This window comes from Phyllopteryx taeniolatus, chromosome 12 (assembly GCF_024500385.1).
Source record: "Phyllopteryx taeniolatus isolate TA_2022b chromosome 12, UOR_Ptae_1.2, whole genome shotgun sequence".
Taxonomy (NCBI): Eukaryota; Metazoa; Chordata; class Actinopteri; order Syngnathiformes; family Syngnathidae; genus Phyllopteryx; species Phyllopteryx taeniolatus.
Window position 1 is genome coordinate 6,959,786 of NC_084513.1, and position 27,285 is coordinate 6,987,070.

At 40.8% G+C, this 27,285-nt stretch overlaps 1 protein-coding gene across 4 annotated transcripts in view; it reads left to right on the plus strand.

The window, feature by feature from the left end:
- adarb1b (adenosine deaminase RNA specific B1b) overlaps window positions 1–27,285 on the plus strand; it is a 160,047-nt gene that overhangs the window by 110,992 nt on the left and 21,770 nt on the right. For all 4 annotated transcript variants that reach the window (XM_061791418.1, XM_061791419.1, XM_061791417.1 and 1 more), the window contains 3 exons: window positions 13,527–13,601; window positions 18,844–19,769; window positions 26,237–26,351. In XM_061791418.1, the coding sequence (XP_061647402.1) occupies window positions 13,574–13,601; window positions 18,844–19,769; window positions 26,237–26,351 (1,069 nt within the window). In that variant the 5' untranslated portion in view covers window positions 13,527–13,573. The remainder of the gene's footprint in view (window positions 1–13,526; window positions 13,602–18,843; window positions 19,770–26,236; window positions 26,352–27,285) is intronic.

Below are 27,285 nucleotides of genomic sequence, written 5' to 3' on the forward strand. Positions count from 1 at the left end.
CGTCTTCTTTGATGAAGTAATCATCGGGCTGCCAAAGCTTTATTGAGGAAAGTAATGGGATTCGAGGATGGTGACAGTAGCACTCAATGATCTAATGTCATACGCAGATGGTTAACAATGATCTACAAAATTTCTCCTTGTCATTCCTCTTCGCACTTTCTGATTCACACCGTACAAGTTTTCACCCTGGTTTTAACACTCAGACTTTACCTCTACCTTCTCTGCCTTTGCATCTGTTCTCCCATGAACCCCATTCTTGTTTAATGTTTTACATATGGTAGATTTGTCAACAGCGATGTTGGAAAATGTGCCAGTGATTTATTAATTATTTATTTTTTGTTGTTGTTTCTTTTTTAAGTCTTCAGCTGACACTCTTGGGTTCTTTTTTCCCCTTATTGGGCATTCTGTGCTGTGCTCTTGTAGTCATCGTTATAGGATGGTCATTCCTTGGAAGAAAAGCAACATTACTTTCTCCATTTATAGACAATTTGTCTCACCGTGGACTGAACGGCAAGACTTTTAGTGCCTGCATGGGTTTTCTCCGGGTACGCCGGTTTCCTCCCACATCCCAAAAACATGCATGGCAGGTTAATTGGTGATTGTAAATTGCCCGTGGGTGTGAATGTGAGTGCGAATGGTCGGTTGTTTATACATGTGCCAAAAAATTATATCATCGAGGGAAAGTCAATTTATTTAAATAATTTGTTTAAAAAAAAAACTTTAAAAATGAATGTTATATTAGTTCACCACACACAAAGTAAAATATTTAAAGCCTTTGTTTCAATTTTGATGATTATGGCAGAAAGACATAAAAAACATCCAGTATTTCACAAAATTAAAATATTTCATATGACCAACAAAAAAGGATCTGAAACAGAAATGTTAGCCTTCTAAAAAGTGTATTAAAGTAATATGCTCTCTACTTTCTTCGGCCTCCTTTTGCATTAATTACAGCATCAAGGCGGCATGGCATGGAGGTGATCAGCGTTTGATTCAGGTGTTATTGTAGCCCAGGTTACTTTGATATTGGCCTTCAGATCGTTTGCATTTCGGGGTTTCTGTTCCCTAATCTTCCTTTTGACAATACCCCATCAATTTTCAATGGGGTTCAAGTCAGGCGAGTTTGCTGGCCAGGCAAGTACTGTTATTCCATGGCTATTAAATCCTGCTGTAAAATAAAATCGTTATCTCCAAAAAACTCGTCGGCAGCAGGAAGCATGAAGTGCTCTAAAATTTCCTGGTAGAAAGTTGCGTTGACTGTGGCCTTGATAAAAGACAATGGACCCACACCACCAAATGATAAGGCTCCCCAAACCATTACTGGCTGTGGAAACTTCACACAGGACTTTAAGCAGCTTGACTTTTGTGCTTCTCCAGTTTTGTTCCAGACTCTGGGACCTTGATTTCCAAATGAAATTAAAAATGTACTTTTATGTGAAAAGAGGATTTGGGACCACTCGGCAACAGACCGGTACTTTTTCTCCTTATCCCAGCACAGATGCTTTTTTTGGTTCAGGAGTGGCTTGACTCATGGAATTCTACAGTTGGTAGCCCATGTCATGCAGACGTCTGTATGTGGTTGTTCTTGATGCACTGACACCAGCCTCGGTCCACTCCTTACAGTATGAAGCTCCCCCAGATTTCTGAATCGCCGTTGCTTGACAATCCTCCCAAGGCTGCGATTATTCCTGTCACTTATGCACCTTTGTCGGGCACATTTTCCTCTTCCTCTTAACACTCTGTTAATGTAGTTTGATACAGCGCTCTGTGAGCTTCCAGCTTCTTTTCCAATTTCTTTTTGAGACCTCTTCTCCTGATGAATGGGGTCAATGATGGGACACAGGGAGACTACAATGTTGAACTTTGTCATAATATTAAAAACAATTTTTTGTCTTTCTGCCATAATCATCAAAATTGAAACAAATAATGGCTTGAAATATTTCACTTTGTGTCTGGTGAACTAATATAACATACAGGTTTCACTTTTGAAACAAAATATTGAAATAAATGGACTTTGCCTCAATATTCAAATTTTTATGGCACATACCTGTATGTGCCCTGCGATTGGCTGACGACCAGTTAAGGCTGTACTCCGCCTCTCACCCAAAGATAGCTGGGGGAAGGCTCCAGCTGCCCGCGACCCTAGTGAGGATAGGCGGTACAGAAAATGGATGGATGAATGTTTTTGAATGTGTGAGGCATTCATTGTCTGATGGGCCAATAAGTCAGTGTTAGGAATACTGAGAGGACTGTCTCATGGCAGCCTCTCCTGCACATACCATTTCCGTTGGTCATTTGTCTCTGTCCTCTTTTTTCTGCTTTCCTTTCTCCTCCACCCTTCATACTGTAGGTGTGTCCTCATTGTGGACTCTGGTCAGCTTTGATCCGTTTGTTCTATCATTGTGGTAGCAGTTGTTTTTTCTTCATTTCCTCATGCAATGTTTTAACATTTACATAAAATGATGGGTAATTTCTACTTGTATTTGTCATTCAGCTCTGTTGTGTCCCAAGGTTTGAGGAGATGCGTGTTATTTGTAAACACAAATGTCTGTAATTGTGTGCAATCATGCTTCTCTGTAGAATTCGAAGAGTTGATTCATGGTTAAGCTGGGTTGTGTTTTGATAAAGCATATAGTACATCGTGCCGGGTAACCGGTATTTGCAGCTTCAACCAATTTAAGAGAATAAAGCAAATTATGTTTCTGTAGGGCCCAATGTATGTGTTGTTGGTTTTTGGGCAGTTAAAAATTTAAATAAATTTTTTTTTTTTTTCCCAAAAATATTTTTTTATTTTATTTGATGTTTATGTTCTGATATATTTTTTTAAGTAAATAAATGAAATAAAATCAGAAGTTACTCACAAGTTACTCTTGTTGTTGCCACTTAGAATTAAGGCCAACAATTTCTAACTTGGTCTCATCAGACCAGAGAATCTTATTTTTCACCATCTCTGAGTCCTTCAAGTGTTTTTTTTAGCAAACTCCATGCAGGCTTTCATGTGTCTTGCACTGAGGAGAGGCTTCCATCAGGCCACTCTGCCAAAAGCCCCGACTGGTGGAGGGCTGCAGTGATGGTTGACTTTCTAGAACTTTCACCCTTCTCCCGACTGCATCTCTGGAGCTCAGCCACAGTGATCTTTGGGTTCTTCTTTACCTCTCTCACCAAGGCTCTTCTCCCCCAATTGCTCAGTTTGGCTGGACGGCCAGCTCGAGGAAGGGTTCTGATCGTCCCAAACGTCTTCCATTTAAGGATTATGAAGGCCACTGTGCTCTTAGGAACCTTAAGTGCAGCAAAAAAAAATGTGTTACCTTGGCCAGATCTGTGACTTGACACAATTCTGTCTCTGAGCTCTTCAGGCAGTTCCTATGACCTTATGATTCTCATTTGCTCTGACATGCACTGTGAGCTGTAAGGTCTTATATAGACAGGGGTGTGGCTTTCCTAATCAAGTCCAATCAGAATAATCAAACACAGCTGGACTCCGATGAAGGTGTAGAACCATCTCAAGGATGATCAGAAGAAATGGACAGCACCCAAGTTAAATATGAGTGTCACAGCAAAGGGTCTGAATACTTATGGCTGAGTAATATTTCAGTTTTTCTTTTTTAATAAATCAGCAAAAATTTCAACAATTCCGTTTTTTACTGTCAATATGGTTTGCTGTGTGTACATTGAGGGAAAAATGATCTTAAATTATTTTAATAAATGGCTGCAATACAACAAAGAGTGAAAAATTTAAGGGGGTCTGAAAACCTTCTGTACCCACTGTATAAAACACAACACAATCCACTTAAGTAAAAGTAGTAGTACTACAGGGTAGTACTTTGTTAAAGCCTCAGGGATTAAAGGGTTGTGGTACATAGTCTAAACTTTACGGTAAATCACCAGTTTGCCTCACTATAGTGCTACTGGAAGACGGTAAACTGCAGCATCCGAATAAGGTAAGATATTGGGGATCATGTCTCAGAACAAAAAAGAAATGAATACAGTCATGTCATCATAGAATTATGTTTTAGCGCATGAGAGCACAACAGTGAGTCAAATTTGTTAATTACAGTTTCCTTTCATAGCTCTTTCATGTGGTTGTCTTATTGCAGGCACAGCTACCTTATCTGTCTGGCATCCGTTATTATTTGTCAAGCTCCACATAATTTGTAACCTGCACGATATAAACCAGACCATATAAAGCCACTAGGAACCAATGTTTACCGTTGGTCTCCATGGAGGTGGAAGCTGTTGATGCCTCCTCATCCCCATCATGCTGTTTTTTTTTTTCAGGGAAAAAGCAGACCAGTATTGGGTCGACTTGGAATTAAGTAAATAGATATCAAGACATCTGGATATATGATTTTGGAACAAAAACAATGTATTTGAAGAATCCTGTTGCTACTTGATTTGTGACTATTAGTTGTCCCAACACACACACATGTATATTTTGTTATGTTTGGATATCTGTGTGTGCTGTGAGGCCACCAGTCTACAGTGGTCTCTTCTGAGGCTCGTGAGCCGCCACTCGCCACCCTCTGTCTTCGTCCCTCTGCTACCGGGCAGAATTACAGCCACTCACTGATGATTTATGACCACTCATGAAGCAGTCCAGGTTCTGGACTGGGTCTCTGTGTGAGGAAATATAAACAAAAATAATAACAGAAAAACTCGGAATTTCTAGTGTAAATTGAACATAATCCCTTCCGACCTTTTCAGAGTTAAGAATTTGTTACGTTTGCGAATCAATTGAGTTAAGAGGGAGAATACTGCTTGAGCGTTGAGTTGCTTCACATTGAGATTAATTAGTTCACTTTGTGGTATACGTTGCATTGTTCTTTTTTTTTTTTATAATGATTGCTGAGTTAGTCATATACTGAGCAGCCAGGACAGAAATTTCAAACAGGTCATCATCCTTGGGGTCCTCGTCTCATGACATCTCATTTATTCAGATTTGTTGAGGTCTCTGACATCAAACATCAAGCCGTTTTCATCAAATTCTGAACTTTACAACTTCAGAGGACTAACCGGGTGTTCTATATAAGTCTGAACGCACTTTAGTCTATCACTAACCTACGTTAACACAATAATAGTCCTCTGTCCATCCATCCATTTTCTGAACCGCTCAGTAAATATTTGTATCCTGCTAATTTGCTATTCATAGTTAATTACTCATTGCTGTAATGTGGTTACAGCCAGACCTCTACTACTAATGTACCACCTACACACTTATTCTCCTGGTGTTTCGTATACTCTACTTTTCATGCACCTGCAAACTTAGCGGTTAGCATGTCTTCTCTGTCATTTGCTGTCACTTGAGTGAAAATGATACTTGTTAGTGGAGTAGCTTATTCACCGACATGCACGCAAGGATTATTGACTTAGAGGAGCGGCTAGGCACCGTTAAAGAACAGTATTTAGCTGTCGTGTGTACATGAAGTTAGGCTGTTTTTTTTAATATGTATTGATGAAAGATTGACTCTTGACTTGATGATTAGCACAAACGGTCATACAATAGTATTGTGTGAAGGTATGTCACGAGCAAATGTGTTCTTTAGTGTTCATACGCATGCCCACCATTATGGCTCACGTGCCCTTTATCTTGGTCTATCACTATCTCCTTGTCATGCTTCAGTGAACCTTGACTTCGCCAGACACCTGCAATGCAATCTCCCGCAAAAGCCATCAAATAAAAATTCATATTGATACTCTGGCTCGGCTTTTCTCCACCTATCCCTTCTCTCACAATCAGCGGTCCACGATGATAAATGACCGACTGTCAGATATTAAATAAAGTATGGCGCACAGAACAACACGTTCCCTCTTTCTTTCCACATGGCGTCACCCTCCGGTTCTCACCCATTTTCATCTTTTACAGACTTACGGTATGTGGCCATTGCTTTGGCATCAGAATCACTCCACAGACTTCTTTGTGTAGTGAAAAACAGCAAATAAACTAGTCCTGAAGATACAATTCAACATTTCAACAATTTCTGTGTCGAAGATGCGAATCTGCACTGGCCAGACAATAAAGTTCTAGCTTACCTAAGTTAAAATCAATATTACATGTTATATATTATTTATTTCATCTAATACAGACTTTTGAAATGAGCATTTTTATTTATTTTATTTTTATTTTTTTTAACTTCCGAAGTGGATGATTCTCTATGTAAAATACTAGGATGTATTTAACATTCATAAATTAAGGCTTAAGTGTAGCATGATAGACTTGTGTTTAGTACATCTTTTAATACGCTATGCTATTAAATCTTTTATTATAGTAGTAGTTGGTTCCTCAGCTGGGCTGAGCGTTAGGGACTTTCTGGTGGTACTGCAGTGTGAAAAATTATGGAGGACAAGCAGTACACAGATTGAATAGTAGTTTACAAATTAAGTCCCAAGTGGGGTCTTTAACCAAAAATGGATGTCTCCATTTAAATGTATAGCGGCTTTAACCACTTATGGTAGTTGTTTTCAAAGACACACTAAAATGCAAAGCAGTTTTCAAAACCGATGCGCAGAAAACGCACAAGAAAGGGGAAGCCTACAGTGGGTACGGAAAGTATTCAGACCCCTTTAAATTTTTTACTGTTATATTACAGCCATTTGCTAAAATCATTTAAGTTCTTTTTTTTATTTATTTTTTAATAAAAATAAAATAACACCTTACAATTTTATTAGGAAGCTTGAACGGATAAATGGCATTTATTTTCATTTCAATAGGAATTTGAGATGTTTTGTGTTATGAGTGTGGTCACGGAACAAATTCAACTCTTATCTCAAGGCGCCACTGTCTATTCCATTTTGAGTAGTGCTCCATACATTTGGGAAGCATGCTACTAATGTGGTACATTTAATGATTACATGTGTGGTTATAAAGATCTTTTTTCCAAAACACTATGAACCCATTTTGATTATTCTGAGGAAAAAATGCATTTATTTAACCAGCATTGGCTCATTCTGAACAAAACCTTAAGAGTTTGTACACAATGAAATGGATGGCAGGATCGTTCACTTTAACATTTGGCTTTCATCTCGTTTGGCTTGTGTTTTTTTATAAGGTGTAGATTCACTTTGCCAGCAATTCTGATATCCATCTGTGGCATGAATTGGCAGTTATTTTGAGCCGGTTTGAACCTCGCAACACACCAAGGGCAGACCTTTTCATCCTCTTGTTGTCCAGAGATAATGATATTCTTTTACTCGGAATAGGATTTTCAGTCTTTCTTATTTTCTATCCTTTGCTCACCTTCACCTTTCCACCCCGTTCAACACCTCCCCCACCAGTCGGCCTCCGCTGGTGTTCCCTCCATGGCGGCGTGACTCTGTCGCGCCTTCTCAGCACAAGCGGGGGATGAGAGGCAAATCAAAAACCCCTGCATTTCCCCATAGTCCCTCTGACTGTGCCAGATTAAATTAGGTTTTTTTTCATCTTCTTTCTCATCTTCCTCTTTTTCCTTGCCTCCTGTGGCTCAACTCACAATTACCTGGAACCAAGCTGTCTAGCAACCTCATGACGCAGTATCACAAGTTCATTTGGTGGGAGATAGTCGACAGCTCTCGGCATATATTCTGGTGGTTTGCTTTGAATCTTATTGTTTTTGAAGGGGGCAAGAAATCATAAAAGTATGGCATGTCTGTCACCTTTAACGGTGTTATTTTTCAACCAAACATTTTTTTTGTTTTTTTAGGTCTGGCAGCTTTGTCGTGGAAAGCAACAGTGTGCAGTGGTACCTTGAGATACGAGTGACCCAATTTAAAGGCAGGGTATGCAAGTTTTAAAAAAGCTAGCAAGGTTTGACTCTAACCTAATTTCATGGCCCCGACCCCCCCACCACCGCCTCGCGTGTCTGCACAAAGAAAAACCCCCTACTCACTCAACGAAAAAGAAAAACAGGAAGACAGCGGCATCTCGTGCTTGGCTGGCCGCCTGAGAGTGCTCCTCGGTCGGCCAGGCGTGCAGCCACGAGCTGCTGGAGGAACGAGAATTTACATGCGTTGCGCTCGTCTGCCACTCCCTCACTCAGAGTGCACCATGAGCGCCGTTACAGTAAATGTTGCCGGTTTGATGTTGTATATTTTGAAATGTACAATCAATTAAGAATAGAAGATCAATTTACCAGTCAGAACGGTGACGTCACTGTTCGTTCGTATGTTGGCGCCGGTGGTTTTCCAAGGCCAGCAATATGCAGCAGTCTCCGTATAGCAGCCGTATGTACCGTAATTTCTCGGGAGCGAGAGAAATGCCAACCCATTGGAAGTTGGACAAGTTTAGGTACTTCAAACTCAGTTTTTATATTTACGGTATAGGTGGTAGAAAGTCATGAGAAAAGATGATGCAGTTCATGGAGTGAATTGTGAGCGCCGGGGACGTTCCACCCGAGCAAGCACCTGGTAATTCAGCATCGGTCACGGCGCATTTCTTAGTTGTATATCTGTAAATGAATTATTTTGCCATCAAAAGCTCTTTCTCAGTCTTGTTTTTATTGTTTTATAGTTTGAGGTGTCACAAATAATGTGCGTCAGAGTTACTGTTCTGCTTGACGTTTCTTTTCACAAAAAGTAAATTTTCTCTGCTTTTTGGTCATGAATCAGTGTTTTTGGTAAAACCAACCCCTATCCTACCACTGATTACAAAAAAAAAACAGAAAAAGCTAGAAAAACATGTTTTTCTGGGAAAAGAAGAGTACTCTTTCCTATGGTAGGTTCAGTGCTTATGTTGTCACGGAGTACAATATTCTGTGAGTCTTTTAAGATCAGTCTGAACGCTCTAAGAAGGCTGGCAATATGGGAACTCTGATTTGAAAACAGCTGGCAGTGAATGAGTTAAAAAAGAAGACACTCATGTACATAAGTATATAAAGTGAAGTGCTGTGATTTCAGAAGTTGGAGTAAGTCACATACAGCGGCTGAAGTAAGTATTTAAAACGTCACCATTTTTCTCACTAAATATATTTCCAAAGGTGCTATTGACATGAAATTTTCACCAGATCTTGTGTGTAATAATGTGAAGTGACACAGGGAAAATGTATTGAACACATGAAGAAAGAGAGGTATAAAAAAGCATTGAAAGCCAAGACAACACCTAAAATCTATCAATAATCAAAACAGCAATCCAGCCCCTTGGCAGTGCAAATGAATATCAGCTGGTTCAGTCCTAATTGATGGCCTACAAAAAGGTCTCATTGCCAAGGTGTGAGTCAAGACACATCTCATGATGGGTAAGAAGAGCAAAGCGCTGTCTCAAGACCATCCCAAACTAATTGTTCCAAAACATAACAATGACCTTAGTACAGGTGCCTATCTAAGTTTCTGAATGACCCAGTGAGCACAGTTGGGGCCATGATACGTAATTTGAAAGCCAATCATACCACCGTAAATTTGCGTTGATCAGGTGCTCCTCGCAAGATTTCTGACAGAGAAGTCCAAAGAATAATCAGAAGAGTGGTCCAATAGTCAAGGACCACCTGTGGAGAGCTTCAAAAAGACCTGGAACTCTTTGGAGAAATGGCACTGCACATCACCCTAAAACCACCATACCAACAGTGAAGTTCGGAGGTGGGAACATGATGGTGTGGGGCTGCTCTTCAGAAAATGGTAATGGTAAAATACACATTATTGAAGGAAGGATGAATGGGCAAATGTACCGAGACATTCTTGACAAAAATCTGCTACCATCTATGAGGATGGTGAAAATTCATCAGGATAATGATCCAAAACATACTGCCAAGGAAACTCAACTGGTTTCAAAGAAAAAAAAATAAAGCTGCTAGAATGGCCCAGCCAATCACCTGACTTGAATCCAATCGAAAATCTATGGAAGGAACTGAAACTAGAAGCCCACGGAACCTTCAAGACTGCTTGTGTGGAGGAATGGGCCAAAATCACACCAGAGCAATGCATGCGACTAGTTTCTCCATACAGGAGGCATCTTGAACTTGTCATTGCAAACAAAGGCTTTTGTACAAAGTATTAAATAATTAATTTCTGAAGTTCACACCTGTGCAATAATCATGCTGTCTTCAGCATCAGTCAGCTACTTGATATGACACACCTGCGAGGTGGGATGGATTATCTCGACAAAGGCGACATGCTCACTAACACAGATTTAGACAGATTCGTGAACAATATTTGAGGGAAATGGCCTTTTGTGTATGTAGAAAAAGTTTTAGCTCTTTTGAGTCCAGCTCACGAAAAATGGGAGAAAAAACAAAAGTGTTGCTTTTATATTTTTGTTCAGTGTATATTGGTGTGGTAATGTTTTTTTCAAATTTTTTCCCCCCATAAATCATAATTCTAAAAAAAGTATTCACACCTTATAAAAGTTAAATAAACAACAACTGAGATTATGATTGATTGAATTTATTGCACTGAATTGTTTTCAAAAGTTGTATTTCAAACTCAACTGACCTGAACTTTATATCTGAACAAACTATGCTGTGTACTTTTTGGTGACAGCCTTGTAACTCCTATGGTTCTTAAGAGAACAATTAAGCAAAAGCCAAGACTGTTTTCTGTTTGTCAAATATAATTAGATGTGTACCTAATGGGCTAACGGAGAATGAAAGAGATTCATAATTAAGGGAATAATACATGATGTAAAAATGTTGCCATCCTTCAAAAATAATAATGTGAACAAAGACTGCATTCCTTCTGTGTCCTCTACTTTAATTAAATCACTCCGTCGGGCTTGATAATTTATTTAGAAACACTGACTCTGGACAATTGACAGTTGTCATTAGATTAAAGGTAATGTTTCATATGCTGTGGTCTCAATTTTAAAAGCATAGTGCAGATAGCTTTATCACAGAACCGACGCAACAGATTACATTTTGATGGTGACACTTCAATAAACACGTTTAACAGTATGAAAATTATATTCATTCGTAGCCACTCATAATTTGTACAGTACTTAGTAATAGTGGAACGCACTTTTGTCAATGACATTTTTATCGCCGTGTTTCCTAATGCAAAGTGATCCGATACAGCAGACCTATAACGCACTTTGCATCTTCGAGCTTTCGTCATGCCCACAAACGTCTCCGCAGCTTTTTATTTTTTTATTTTTATTTTTTTAATATCCACAACACTAGCAACACCACTTCACTTCTGCATTAAGCGGTTGGGATTCTATTTTAAGGGCTGCTTTCTTCTGCTCTAGAGTGCATGGGAAAGAGAGGGGCGAAAAACAGACTTTTGCGTGCCTATGAACCGAAACAAAAGGTTCCAACAATTATCATCAAGCGTCCCACCCCTAGTTACGTTACTTATATCTACTAAAACGTTCACAATCACATCATTTTTATTTTGAATCATCCCAAACCAGTCCATGAAACTTAATGTTTGACCAGTTAGCTAAACTGTTAAATTAGCTTACCTGTCTTTGTGAGTTTTGTAGTGGCGGATGAAGTTCGACGTCAATGTTGTCTTTAATGTGCAAGTTGCAGGCCATGGAGGTTGCAAACCTCTTCTTGCAGACTTTGACAACATACTCATTGAATCCAAATTGTATTTATCTTGGGAGCTCCTTGCGTCGTTGTTCATGCAGGTGGCTACGTCACACCGGCAAGTGTGCAACAGCGCAGACTGTGTTGCCAAGTTGGCGCGAATGACCCCTCCCCCCAGTGTTTTCTTTATTAAAAAAAAAAAAAAAGGGCCGAACTGTCTCCTTTAAAATGCAGATTTCCAACTCTAAACAAAATGACTTGTCAAGTTGTGTCGTTCAAGTCACAGTCAAGTCTCCCCCCCCCCCAAATCTCTACACTTTTACAGACCACTTCCATTTCCAAACAACAGATTGGATGTACTATCGTGCATTATTGTCCTAATGAAGCAAGTGCCATGTAGTGCTGTGTGTGTGCTACATGGTTCAGAGTAGCTGTGTGGTGGGGGGCACCTGACTACTGCTAAAATGAGTAGTTTTCCACTCTGCTGGACCTTCACCCTCCCGTCCATCCCCCTCACCCTACCTTTTCATTTTCAATTAGGGCTCACAATATGAATCTTTAATAGGGTGATCATTGTGCTAGCATATTTACTGTCACCCCCCATTAGCCCAGATTAATTAGCCCATTTAGTTTAGCTTAGCTAAGTGTGTGACTGAGGAATGGGGGCACTGATGGAAAGCGAAAGACAGCGCGAGTGAAATCAGCACAATCTGCTCTGTGTCATCCAGCCATCTTTCTCACTCTTTTGTAGTGTTCTCCTCTCTCTTTTCATTTTTCTGCTGCCTTAACTTTCCGTTAGTTTGCTCCATCAATTCTCTCCCAGCGCTATTTTCTTTCTTTTTTTGTAACCTTTCAAGTTGTTTAGCTGGAAGTCCTTTCTTTGAAAAACATTCTCATACAGCATCTTCACAGTTTTTTTAAATTTGCATCGTAAGCCCTGCTTTCCAATAAATGAAGCCTATGTACAACTTTGGTCAGTTTCATACTTTTTTTTCACAAATCAATACTACTGGTCAGTCCTCGCGTGGGTCTGTTATTTATATAAAATATCAATCAGTCTAAATTTTTGAAAATAGCTTGACACCGGTAACTGTTGAACACTTCATCACTTAGCAGGAGCCTTGCAGCATTGTGTCTCCTCAAGATTGAAAGTAGCAACTATTAAGAAAGTCTGGCTGTTTTTAGACAAAAACGAGTAACAATAGTTAGGTTAGATGCAGAATGATGACCGTCAGCCCCGAAGGTAAGTTTACGTGCAGATTAATATCTGCCTATCAGACATACTAGTTAGCTCATTGTTTATTGTATTGCATCACTCAAGGTTCTTAGGCGTCTGAAGAGTTTGGGATGATGTATTTAACCACAGCCGTTTGCTTCGGTTGACATAAAGCCATTTCTCATCCGGAGGGCTCACCGCAACCACAGAATTTGATGGGCATGGCTAGCGGCAGCCTCTGTGTGTGTACCATTCTAAACAATGACAGCGTAATCAAATTAGCAGTTTTTATTTTATTTTCAAATTTAATTAGTGATTGAACATGATTTGGGGGAGTTGTTGATGTTGGTGCACAGTGTGTATGCTAGCAATATAAGGTATAATACCAACTTTCATGATGTGGTGTTTGGTAACTTGAGAAATATGCTGTTTTTTGGGGGGGATTTCCTGAAAAGTAGTGGTTTTGGAGATGGGAGGATCATGATTCCGAAAGGAGGTCTTGAGAGAAATCTGTTGTGGTGTACAATTCCAGATTAGAGGACATACTTTCATTTCAAGTTTGCTTGGAAATTATTGTTCATTGACACAAACTTTACCTCAAATAACCTTTGATTGTTATATAGTGTAGCAAGGTCAAGCAAGCGTGATTAGATTTGTCTTCCAGCCAGCAGTATGAAACAATACCTTGCCAAAGTCTCAACGCACTGTTCTCTGTCTTCTTTTAATGTGTATATACTGTGGTTCAGTGCGGGCTCATGTAGTCGCACTGCAAATCAACATGACTGGAGCAGCCACTCAATGCAAATCACTACTTTGAATCAGTGGAAGAGCATGTGTATCACTCAAGCCGTCCTCTTGTCCTGTCCTCTTATTTGTAGGTGCAGTGGCGCTGAGGCTGCTCTCAGGTCAGGACAAACCCGTCACCATGGATATGGATGAGGAGGAGAATATGAGTGAGTCGAACAAGTTTTTTTGTCATTTTCCTTTTCTTTTTGCTGTTTCCTTGCTTTAGAATATACTTGCATGTCCTCCCTGGTTTGACCTCCTTTTTTTCCAATGAGTAATCAGTACAAACTAAACTAGTAAACAGTGCAGTACATTTCTACTGCTTATCACAGATCTTACAAAACTGGATAGTCCTACATATAGTAGGCTATTCTGAAAAGTCTTCTAATTGGTTCATATGATTGCCCCTCTAACCGGGACATACAGCAATGTGCACACCCCCAGATATTACTGAAAACTTTAAAGGGGAAAGTTAATCAGTATATCTGAGAGGCTTCAGGTCATATAATAGACTTTTCCTCCTTGAAATTTCTTACTCAGAAAATCTCTTTTTCCGAAGCTTATTGAAATTTAATTAGACATTTGAGCTAAAATTCATAGTGTGGAAGTCTGAGAAAACCCCAGAATAGCTTCACAAAGATTAGGTTATGTTTTAATGTCACATTTTTTTTAGCTTTGTTGACTATGCTAAACATCCGTGTTGTTGGTGACTGTGTGCATCAGGGTTGTTTCAGGTACCCAGTAAATGTAAACACAGTGATGTTATATATGGATCACTTAAATCCATGTAAATAACAAAATAATATAAAATCTGAATTTGGCACTTAGACCCGTAGTGTAAAACCACCCTAAAAGCAGGGTTTCAAACATCTTGAGCATTTTTTCTTAAATGTGAGACCTTATATAGTGTGTGGTTTACTCAAGATGACAAACGGAGCACACAGCATACTAAGGGTTGAACGACTTCAGCTTTTATGTAGTGGATGCTAGATAGTCAACTCAACATTGAGTAATTGAATACGTCATTGAGATTCTTTTCCCCACCCTCCCGACTCGCTCATCTAATCACATGCAGATACCTCCATGGCCTTACAGACAGTCAGAACTCTTAGCAATCTTAACACCAATGATGGGTCTTTATTGTACTTGTGCTTTTGTCTATACTTGAGAATAGACTTATATTTTGCATGTGACCGGGCTAACAGCTTCATTATTAGTGAAATATACCGTATTTTCACGACCATAGGGCGCATCGTATAAAAAGGCGGAGTCTCAGTTACGGGGTCTATTTCTGTATTTGACACACACATATACGGCTCACCGTATTATTGGGCGCAGGCATGGTAAAACATACGCTATCTTAAAACATACGGTAGCATGCATGCACGCTAAAACAATTTTTTTTAAAGGCAGCGGGAGCAAAACTGAGTTTGGTTGTACTTCATTAAAGTATTGAACAACGTACTCACGTTATTTTTTTTTTTATTATCAATCCTTATCCATCATCAGTCCTCATCTTCTGTATCCGAAATGAACAGATGGTCAAGTTCTCCAACAAACACGCCAGGTTCCCTTTCGTCATTGTCAGAGTCAGTCTCGTTGCCGGGGGGCTGTTCAGGAATGATGCCAGCTTTCACGAAAGCTCGGACAACAGTCAAAGCAGATACCTTAGCCCAAGCATCCACATATGGTGGTGTAACTCGCCCAGTGCTGCCTCCTAGTCTTAGTAAAGATGTGTTCGCCATCTGTCATCCATCGCTCCCACGACGCTCGCAACTTTACTTTGAACGCCCTTTTTACACCGATGTCCAGCGGTTGGAGTTCTTTAGTCAAGCCTCTCGGAATGATAGCAAGCTCCGAGTTCATTTGCTGCACTTGCTTTTTCACAGCGGCTGTGAGATGGGCGCACATGGAGTCACAGATCAACAGGGACGGTGACGCGTGGAAAAAAACATCCTTTCTCTTTACGTACACCTCACTCAGCCACTCTCTCTTTTTCTCCTCGTCCATCCAGCCCTTTTGATTGGCCTTACGATGACTTCGGCTGGAAACTTTTCTTTCGGCAGCGTCTTCCTCTTAAAAATCACAATAGGTGGCAGTTTCTGTCCATTACCAGTGCAACCAAGCACAACAGTAAAAGCCGACTTCTCGTGCCCCGTTGTGCGCATCGCTACCGTGCTGGTCCCCTTCTTCTTGACAGTGTGGTTCACCGGGATGTCGAAAGTGAGCAAAAGTGAGCGGCACCTCGTCCATGTTGGTGATGTGGTTGGGCTGGATGTGTTTGTCGGCAATCTTTTAACTGCAGTAGGACCGGAAGATGGCCATCTTTTCCTTGTAATCCGCCAGAAGTTGCTGTGCCACGGTAGTCCTTGCCCGGATGGATAAATGGCGCCGTTTCATAAAACGAAAGCACCAAGATGGACCTCCTTGAAAATGTTCGATTTTAATTTCTTCTGCAAGCTTTATTGCCCTCAGTCGAATGGTGACTGTAGAGACGCTTCTCCCGGCTGTTCCTTGATCATTAATCCATCGCTCGAGTTGGTCTTCCAACTCGGGCCACCCTTACCTTGTTTCCGCGGAAACTCCGCTTCGTCTTCTTGACTTGGCGAAGCTCGTTTTCCTGCTTCCTCCACTTGCAAACCATGGATTCGTTTATCTTGAATTCTCTTGTGGCTGCTCGATTCCCATGTTCCTCCGCGTAACTGACAGCTTGCATCTTAAACTGTGCTTCATAAGCGTGTCTCTTTATAGGTGCCATTTTCGGAGGTCCTTAGCCAAACCGATGTTGTTTTGCACAATGCACACCCCGGCGCTATATACCTACTGGGGGCGAGGCTTTAGCGTCCTAATTCACGCACCCTTCCCCCTTTACGTCCGCATGCTGTCCTCAGCCACGTCCGCTTTTCCTCTGTATATGCAGCATGTCGGCAGGAAATGCTCCCTGTCAGTCAAACGGTCCAAAAAAAAAAAAAAAAAAAAAGTCAAGCGGAGCGCTCATCACACAACAACATTTATAAATGTTGGAACTCGGTGCACACATAAGGTGCGCCGTATTATAAGGCGCCCCGTCCATTCTGGAGAAAATTGAAGACTTTTAAGTGCGCCTTATGGTCCTGAAAATACGGTATTTACATGTTCACTGTGCCGACCGACCACCTGTTTAAGTGAGACGTCCGTGTTGTTAGTGTTAAAACACGTGATTGGCAATTCCTCTACTTGTAGCTATAATCGTCATTGTGTAGTGGTAAAGTCGACTAGTCTGTTCAACCCCTGCCGCAGACATATTGATATCTCCCGCGACAATTGCGAGTCTCTCCCCCAAACCAGATGTCTGTAGAAGTACCAAGACTGACATGTGAGAGGCAGCATGGTACCACAGGCCATCCAGACTGCTGAAAAAAGAAGAGTGGTAGGAGAAGAAGAAATAGAAAAAGATAGGCTTAATTGTTAGTTTATCATTCCGGTACACGTAGCTCGACCAAACTCTGTGTTGACCACACCCATAAAGAATTTGCGATCGGAAATGTTGAACAAGTTCAACATTTGCAATTGTTGGCCTTGACCTTTTTTTTAACAGATCAGTAAGGGAAAAATCACTCTTAATGAATCCCACACCACAGTACAACCACTCTGGATAATCGATCAGAGACATCAGAGAATCGGGCCATTGCAGACTTTGATCGAAAGAGAGGAAACATGCTCAAATTAGCCCCGCTTATCGGTATATGTGCACTGCACTTAAGTTGACACAGTGATAGATAGTGAATGCTGATTACAAAAACGCTGACATGAATGTTATGAACTGCATGTCTCTGCCATAATTTAGTGCATGGGCTAATGGTTGATGTTCTCAAGCTTTTATCTTCTTTTGGTCTCCGTCACGCATTGAGTCCTCATTATCCAACCAAAAGCTGTTATTTTTATTTGAGTATATGCTTTAATCAATGTGAAAAACACATACCTGAAGCCATTTGTTTCTATTTGCATGCCAGTAATTTCATTGTGATTATTGATTGCAAGTGATCATATATATCCATTGTGGTATATTGATCACTGGCTTAATCTGTGTTAAATATGTTACACGCTCCATTTAATATAAGGCTCGACTTTGGGGAAATTGTATTTTTTGTGTGTTATTCCTTGAACATGCAGAAGTTGCTAATTTCTTTTTAGTTATTCAAGCCTATCTACAATGTAATTCAGGTGATTAGCGGTTGACGTTTAGTTTGGCGTTTTGTCCTTCTGTAACATTATCTTCTCCTTCTCTTCCTTTATATCCATTTTATCTGCAAAGCTAACACAACCATAAAGAATGCATGTGTACGCCAGTGCATGTTTTCAGAGTTGAGAGACTGATGAATGTGCAGTTTGAATGATGACTGATCTTTTGGAGTGCTTTTTTGTTTGGCTTGTCTTAAGACATGACCATGATTTGATTCAGATGGTAACGGCATGTCACTGCAATACAACACTGGTGAGCTTCATGGGTGGGATTTCAGAGACATGGGGTCAAACGAATGGCCCCCAATTTGAAACTTTCTTTCCTCTTTTTGGACTACGACATGTCATTATTGTCAAATTTTCCCGTGAAGGGGGTTGATGTCACATTTTGAACTGGCAGTCTTGTCACCAGCCGAGCTTTTTTAGGATCCAGCAGTAGGCAGTCTTCTCATTCTGCCTCTTTTTGATGTGTTCTCCCATTTTGCCTGGTCCTCAGCTCCTACCCTTGCACTCCTCCCCTGCACTCCCTCAACCCAACCTACAGTCCCACTCATGCACACTGCGGCCTCTCTTTCTCCTGAGTACCGCAAGGAGTAACCTATCAAGCCTTTGCTGAAGGATGTTATAAATGAAAATTTTTGCCAATATTCCATCCGCTTTGCTTACTGGGTTCAGTGATATGTGTTCCCTAGCATATCTTATAACATTCGTGTAAAGTCAGTACTTAACTACTTGCTGGTTTTACTGTATGTAGGTAACAAAGGGATTACATGAAGTAAAACTGTGTATGTACATACAGTATGTGTTGAATACTCATAGTAACATCAGGACTTGAAAAGTTTTGTTTCACTCTGAATGCTCAATTTTCACCGCATTCATAGGGTAGCAGCCTTTCAGTTGTAAAAATGAAGCCCTTGTACAGAAATAATTTCAAATCAAAAATGAAAATTTAACCATTTTATTTAGCTTGTTGAGTTAGTGAATATGACTGATTGACTGGATGTGAGGATCTTAAAATGGCAAATCAGATGTGGATCTCTTAGAAATCATCAAATATATCTGTCTGCATTTATTCAGGAACACAAATCATTGGTTCAGTTCCAAAGAGTGATAAAGGAATCTATAAATTTTGCATTTACAAGATCCTGCAACGAAGGCGTTGTAAGTTACTCTTTCTGGGCACCGCAGGTTCGAGCAGCACTGACGTTAAGGAAAACCGAAACCTGGACAACGTGTCCTGCAAAGAAGGGGTGGGTGTGGCCGAACAGCTCCCCAATGGAAGTGGTCTGGGCAGTCGAAAGCGCCCCCTGGAGGAAGGAAACAATGGTCACACTCACGCCAAGTTCCGAGCCAAGAAGCGCAAGAAAACGCCAGGACCCATCCTGCCCAAGAATGCCCTGATGCAGCTCAATGAAATCAAACCAGGTCTTCAGTACAAACTGCTGTCCCAGACAGGACCGGTCCACGCGCCGGTTTTTGTCATGACCGTAGAGGTCAACGGACAGACGTTTGAGGGCATGGGTCCGACCAAGAAAAAGGCTAAATTGAATGCGGCAGAGAAAGCTCTGCGTTCCTTTGTTCAGTTTCCCAATGCCTCTGAGGCACACCTGGCCATGGGTCGAACACTGACCGTGAACACAGACTTTACTTCCGACCAAGCTGATTTCCCAGACATGCTCTTCAACGGCTTTGAGACACCGGCCATACCCGAAGAGCCCTTCTATGTCGGTTCCAACGGTAGCAGTACTTTAAACTCACTAGGGGAGTACCCACTGCCCACACCACCTGGCAGCAACCTTGTCCAGGCGCCGCTGCCCCCTCCCTCGGCATTCAGCTCCCCCTCCAGTGGCAAAAACCCTGTCATGATTCTCAATGAACTCAGGCCAGGCCTCAAATATGACTTTGTGTCAGAGAGCGGGGAGAGTCACGCCAAGAATTTTGTGATGTCAGTGACGGTGGATGCACAGACATTTGAAGGCTCAGGGCGCAACAAGAAGCTAGCTAAGGCCCGGGCAGCACAGGCTGCTCTCTCAGCTCTCTTCAACATGCAACTAGACCAGACACCATCCAGGCAGCCCATACCCAGAGAGGGACTACAGCTTCACCTCCCGCAGGTAAGACAGTTTCTTCTTCCAGTGTCATACTCGGCAAGAACTCGCATTGCCATGAATATCCTCTGTAATGAAAACATGTTTTAAAGGTATAGAGGCTCCTCTGTTTACGGTGACGCCGTAACCCAAATTTGTGGTTTGAACACAACATAGCTCAAGCTAACACAGTGGCAAAATCATAATTACAGTAAATATTTGTCTGAAAAACATTTTTACATCATAAATATTAAACAGTCCAATTAAAAATGGTAAATTAGGCAATAACTAAGCTTTTTGTGCCGTGTGACAGTGTAATCTTATGGAAAACTAGTTCATTGCACATTCTTCATAATCTTGATTCGTCCCATGTAGACCGAGGACCCCCTGTAATTTGGAACGTCACAATTTTAGTTGATCGCCACAGAATCCGGCCTCATAAATATGAGGATTAAAATCCGATAAGAATCAATTTTAACTGCCTTTGTGACTACACTAATTTAAAATTACAATTAAACTTCTGAGGTGCATTGACCATTTAAAAAGACGTATGTGAGTCCCGGTTACACACATCATAGAAACAATGAGTCCCAATCCGGGAACAATGAGTCCCTGCAATTTATCATCATGGAGTACAGATACAGTAATCCTCTGCTATATCATGGATTCTGCTTCGCAGTCCTGATACAGTGCAGATTTATATTACAGTTGTTACGCTATTTCTTTTAATACTGTTTGTACAATATTTTTATCCATTGCTGTTGCTGTCTCTCAGTATATTGTACGTGTTTAGGATAGCAAATAGCAAAATTTTGAGGACGATATATTTTCCCAAAAACTATCACGACAAAGAGAGCATAATAATGCAAGTACATCCGTTTTAAGAACAATTCACCTTTTATTCTAATTCTAAGAAAAATAAACATTGACAGTGTTAAATAAATGAAATACCTTATGCTTGATCAGTCTATAGGATTTTAGCCCCGATATTGGCCCAATTAGGTATCGCGGGCGATTTCACAGATCGCGCCAGCCATATTTTGTCGGCAACGACAAAGCGTCTTGTAGTGTGACATAATCCACGACCAATGATTTGGCCCTCTGATAGCCTTACGACACCAAAATGAAAGGTTAGCATGTTGGATTTTTTTGCATCTCTTCCATGTAGTGTGACATATCAGCGACAACTCTCTGACAGCGCACTTTGACGTCGACCAATAGGATTGCGTATTGTGACCGGCACATCACCTCCGGTGCTTGCTGTTGTCAACGTACGTGCACACCGTTGTCAACATTTATTCACGCCCACAAACCAATGTGTACCGAAACTTTAGAGCATGATTCGATTGAAAGGCGGCATCTATACGTACAACCGTTAAGTTTTGGCGCTAGCTTGCTAGGCTACGTAACGTTTGTTGCCTGCTTGCAAGCCGTATCCTATGAAAAGTATGTGAACATATCTCAAGCAATCCATAAAGACGTCCTCTCACGAGCACTGGTTACGACCACCACACGTTTTTCCTCATGTTATGTTTTTTCCTCACACACTATATTGCCACGATCCATTGTTGTTGTCGTCGCCATGGTAATGAGTGTATCCGGACGCATTGACCGGTAACATGTTTTCTGGTTCTGCCTCTCCAACAGTGTTTGATTTGACAAGATATAGTGATCGTAAAAGACGGGATGCGGTGGTATCGGAATACGTCGTGTAGTGTTGCTGCTGTCTGACCGAGATACGGAAAGATTTTTTTATTATGACATAGAGCAATTGTGAAAGACCAAATTTGTCTTGTAGTCTGATCCCAGCACTATATGATTAAAAAAATAGAAAGCAAAGCAAATTTATTTATAGGCCGCATTTCATACACAAGGTAACTCAGTGCTTTATATCATTAAAAGTATTTAAAAACAAAGGGGGGGGGGGGGGGGGGAAGAGCTTATAAACATTTAAAACAAAGAGAACAAAAATAAAAGTACAATTAAAACAGCGTACAGTGCAAGAAATATCATTTAAAACTGGAAATGCTCTAAAAAGCATGAGAAAAAAGAAGCGTTTTTAACCTGGACTTAAAGACATTCACACTTGAGGCTGACGTCACTTCTGTTGGCAATTTATTGCATTTGTGTGCAGCATAATATCTAAATCCTGCTTTACCATGTTTGCTTTGGACTCTGTGCTCTACTATTTGACCCGAGTCTGTCGATCTCAGAGCCCTACTGGTATCCCATTAGCATTGCTTTCATGTATTCAGGACCTAAACCATTTAAATAAAACAGACTCGGGGTCTGTTCACAAAAATTGCACTTAAACAAATACTGGACATTTGGCACAGAGGTATTAACATTAACAGGCAATTACTGCCAATCAAGTTTCCAGTTGGTTAAAAAAAAAAGTGCCAAGCAGCAACATTAATAACGCGACAAGCAGATCAAAGCAACCTGTTTTGAGTCAAGATTTGTAGTACTTTTTCAAAGTCTGCAGCCTTTCTTTAAACAACATGTCTGCTTTCAAGTCGCAGAAACGTTTTCTTCCTCAAATGACTGGGCACCTGTACGAACCCTCTGTTTTTTGTTTTTTTTGTTGTTGTTGTTTTTTGCTGCACCATTAGAAATTAGGCCGCATATGAGACCAAATTAGTCGCACTCTAGTCCCGTCTCGTACAAAATAAAATTCATAAACTGGATTTCCAGCACCACACTGGAGTACTAAGCTATAGCTCTGCATTCTAAGACAGATTGATCGTACTGTAACTGTCCCTGCTAATTTGTGTGCGTCTCAGACGCAGGACGCACATCAAACGAGATCCCTGTCACCCACCCCTTTATCAACCCAAAGCACATATTTTACTTTAAAAAAATCTCATGGCACACCACCAAACAAATAATGGCACGATGAGCTTGTCTCAATTTACTCACAAATTCAATTACTCACTGGTTAGGCATGACTGGTTGCAGATTTTCTTTGCTCTGTTCAGTAAGCACACTGAGGATAACTTAATACGTAATAACGTAATGGAAAGAGTAAATTGGTATTGGGCATTAAGTCCTACCATGTAAATCCAACACAGGACATTTCAAGTGAGCCAGCAGTCTACGGAAGGTTAGGTGGGATTGCCTGGCCAAGAGTAAGACTAGTCTATAAAACAAAATATTAGAGAGTGTTTATTTGTATGTTGAGTTCACTCGGAATCTTACCCATCCAAGTAAAATGTCATGACCCACTTCACTCTTTTTTTTTTTTTTTTTTTTTTTTAATTTTATTTTTTTATTTTTTACAATCGGAGCAATTCACAACTGTTATCGTCCAATAAAAGCAGTCGTGAGAGCCAGTCGTGCATGATCACAACTGTTTTTGTTGAGCCTTAGATGATGTCTCACTCTTCCTACATGTTTATATTTGACAATTTTACTCAATTAACCCTTTGGATGTATTAGTACATCATAAACTGTTCCTTTTAATCAATTAAGAATTGCATTGAGAAGGTTTACATTTTTGTCCAAGAACAAAAGCTCTGTCACGTCGATAAACTTGTCACTTGAAAGCTAAAGGACCCTTGCTACGAGTGGGTGAGTCCAAAGTCGCAGCAAAGTAATATTACAATAATCTCATTAGTTTATGTCCATCCAGCCGTAGTCATCTCTCATCTTGGTTATCGTCTTTTTCTATCACATTAGCCCCCCAAGTAAAGAGCTTAGCCAGAGAAAAGTGGCTGTCAAAGAACACATGATGTATGTCACTTGAGCTTGAACTGCATGGACGTTGCTCTGTTTCACCTGACTTGTAAGACACCTTGAGAGATAATCAGGCATCCTTTTTAAAGGTACAGTCAACCCCCGTTCATCGTAGGGTATTATTCGAGATCCACCGCCAATAGGTGAAAATCTGCCTAAGAGAGTTTATGTTGAGAGGGAACAAAAATAAAGTGTAATCAATACAACAGCCGTGTGCCCTGTAATGCTGTCCTTCTTGAAGCAAATTCAGTTTCGTCTTCTTGGTCAGTATTTTTCTCTGGTGCTAAGGCTTACTACCAGAAACCAAAACAATACAGTATGCCATTGTAGAGCTTACAAGCAAAACAAAATGTAAAGTTACCAAAATATTTATACACACTAGAAACTGATACTGCCCACTGTTCTAGACAAGATTGCGAGATGTTAACAGAGGCCGATCAGAGTCGAAGAGGGTAAAAATCCTGCGAGACTGCTTGAATGGTAATTATTGAATTTGAGGTATGTCAGAAAGGTTCCAGGACTCATGTTAAAAATCCCAATTACAAATTTTCCCCTTGGAAGTAATCCTCCTGGAGTCTAAAGCCTGCCACACCCCAATTCCAATGAAGTTGGAATGTTGTGTTAAACATAAATAAAAACAGAATACAATGATTTGCAAATCATGTTCAACCTATATTTCATTGAATACACAACAAAGACAATATATTTAATGTTCAAACTGATAAAACTTTATAGTTTTTAGCAAATAATCATTAACTTTGAATGTTATGACTGCAACACGTTCCAAAAAAGCTGGGACAGGTGGCACAAAAGACTGAGAAAGTTGAGGAATGCTCATCAAACACCTGTATGGACATCCCACAGGTGAACAGGCTAATTGGGAACAGGTGGTTGCCATGATTGGGAATAAAAGGAGCTTCCCTGAATTGCTCAGTCATTCACAAGCAAAGATGAGGCGGGGTTCACCTCTTTGTGAACAAGTGCGTGAGAAAATAGTCGAACAGTTTAAGGACAATGTTCCTCAACGTACAATTGCAAGGAATTTAGGGATTTCATCATCTACGGTCCATAATATCATCAAAAGGTTCAGAAAATCTGGAGAAATCACTGCATGTAAGCGGCAAGGTCGAAAACCAACATTGAATGCCCGTGACCTTCGATCCCGCAGGCGGCACTGCATCAAAAACCGACATCAATGTGTAAAGGATATCACCACATGGGCTCAGGAACGCTTCAGAAAACCAATGTCAGTAAATACAGTTCGGCGCTACATCCGTAAGTGCAACTTGAAACTCTACTATGCAAAGCAAAAGCCATTTATCAACAACAACCAGAAACGCCGCCGGCTTCTCTGAGCCCGAACTATTCTAAGATGGACTGATGCAAAGTGAAAAAGTGTTCTGTGGTCCGACGAGTGCACATTTCAAATTATTTTTGGAAATAGTGGATGTCGTGTCCTCCGGGCCAAAGAGGAAAAGAACCATCCGGACTGTTATGGACGCAAAGTTCCAAAGCCAGCATCTGTGATGGCATGGGGCTGTGTTAGTGCTAATGGCATGGGTAACTTACACATCTGTGAAGGCACCATTAATGCTGAAAGGTACATACAGGTTTTGGAGAAACATATGCTGCCATCCAAGCAACGTCTTTTCATGGACGCCCCTGCTTATTTCAGCAATGCCAAACCACATTCTGCACGTGTTACAACAGAGTGGCTTTGTAGTAAAAGAGTGTGGCTACTAGACTGGCCTGCCTGCAGTACAGACCTGTCTCCCGTTGAAAATGCGTGGTGCATTATGAAGCGTAAAATACGACAACAGATACCACGGACTGTTGAACAGCTGAAGCTGTACATCAAGCAAGAATGGGAAAGAATTCCACCTACAAAGCTTCAACAATTAGTGTCCTCAGTTCCCAAACATTTATTGAATGTTGTTTAACGAAAAGGTGATGTAACACAGTGGTAAACATGACCCTGTCCCAGCTTGTTTGGAACGTGTTGCAGCCATAAAATTCTAAGTTAATGATTATTTGCTAAAAACAAAGTTTATCAGTTTGAACATTAAATATCTCATCATTGTAGTGTATTCAATTAAATATAGGTTGAACATGATTTGCAAATCATTGTATTCTGTTTTTATTTATGTTTAACACAACGTCTGAGCAGGAGAGGAGGGTGAAGAGGACCAGATATGCAGCAGTAAAGCGAGCCTGCGTGTAGTTTAACAAGATGCCAAAGTATAAAAATTAGTCGGAATTCGAGACTTAAACATTTCAACTGAGGTAGCAGCTCTAACATGGGCATAGTAGGGCATTCCAGAGTACTGCAGCCCAAATAGAAAATGCTCTAGAGCCTGCGGACTTGCTGAGCAGCACGTTACAATAGTCGAGACGAAACGTAACAAATGCATAGACTACGATATCTGCATCACTAGCAGAGACGATGGGCCATATCTTAGCAATGTTGCAGAGATGAAAAAAAAACAAAAAACGCCGTTTTGCTTAATATTCTTAGAATACATTTTAATGGAGAGAGTTGTCAAATAACACTGAGATTTATTGCTGGGGCACTTTGGGGTAGGTAAAAGATACCTTTTGCATTTGTGTTACCAACTTTCTGGCTCTTGTTTGGTGTTGAAGGCAAATATTGTGACAGGTACCGGTGCTCGGGGTGGTAGGATAGCATTAAACGTGTTTTATAGATTGTCGGATTTGACACTAGTTTGTGTTGGTGTGTGCATTCGTGCGTGTTGTTGCAGGTTCTCGCCGATGCAGTCTCTCGACTGGTGGTGGATAAGTTCAGCGAACTGACAGACAACTTCACCTCCCCCCATGCGCGGAGGAAAGTCCTGGCAGGCGTCGTCATGACAACAGGTATGTAGCGTATACTGGTTTGGCATGCATGCAAATCAGTCGCCTATTGGCGAAATTCGCCGTTTTGAACTCAAAACAGGCCATTTCCGTGAATCGAACAGATCTGATGAGTTTTTCCTGGAGGGGGAAGGAGGGTTGTGGGGGGGTCGCCGTTGCTATCGCTGAGGTCATAGGCTGTTTCGTACTACTTGAACACTGGCGGCTACTGTAATTTCTCGTGTATAATGCGCACCCATGTATAATACGCACCCCCAAAGTTGACCTCAAAATTCTGGAAAACCCTTCCGTGTGCGAAGTTAAATCTCCCATGCTTCTCCTTTGATAAGTAGACGAGGCTTTCCTTTCCTGGCTCAGCGGGGCAGCCAAGGCAGGTACCGTAATTTCTCGTGTATAATGCGCACCCATGTATAATACGCACCCCTGAAGTTGACTTCAAAATCCTGGAAAACCCTTCTACTTATGTATAATGCATTTTTACAATGCATGATTTTGCTTCTACCCATGTATTATCTGTATTTTTATAAAAAACAATTCAAATCATTATTCTGAAGTTAAGCGCTTATTGCGACAAATAAGTCATGAATATGCAAATTACTTGTGTATCCCCTCACTTATACTCTTGTCCTGTAGACTTTTAGAATTTACATAGTTAATCCCACCACGCTTCAGTTGTACAGCTTAGTTTCACGACCCTTGTCCAGCATGCTTCTTCTCCTGCCTTTGTCCTGTTCTATCTTGTCCTGTCCTTCCCCCACAGTGTGTAGCACTGCAGCCCCACGCAACACTCATATTTAATGTTTCATTGTTGTAGATAATGTAATGACTTACTTCTCTCATCCTGTTTAAAATTAGTGCTTTGTCTTTGTTTCTCTCGCCCCTCTAGAAACTTTGTTCTGTTCGACTGATCGACTCTGATTCTCAATAAACTTCAATT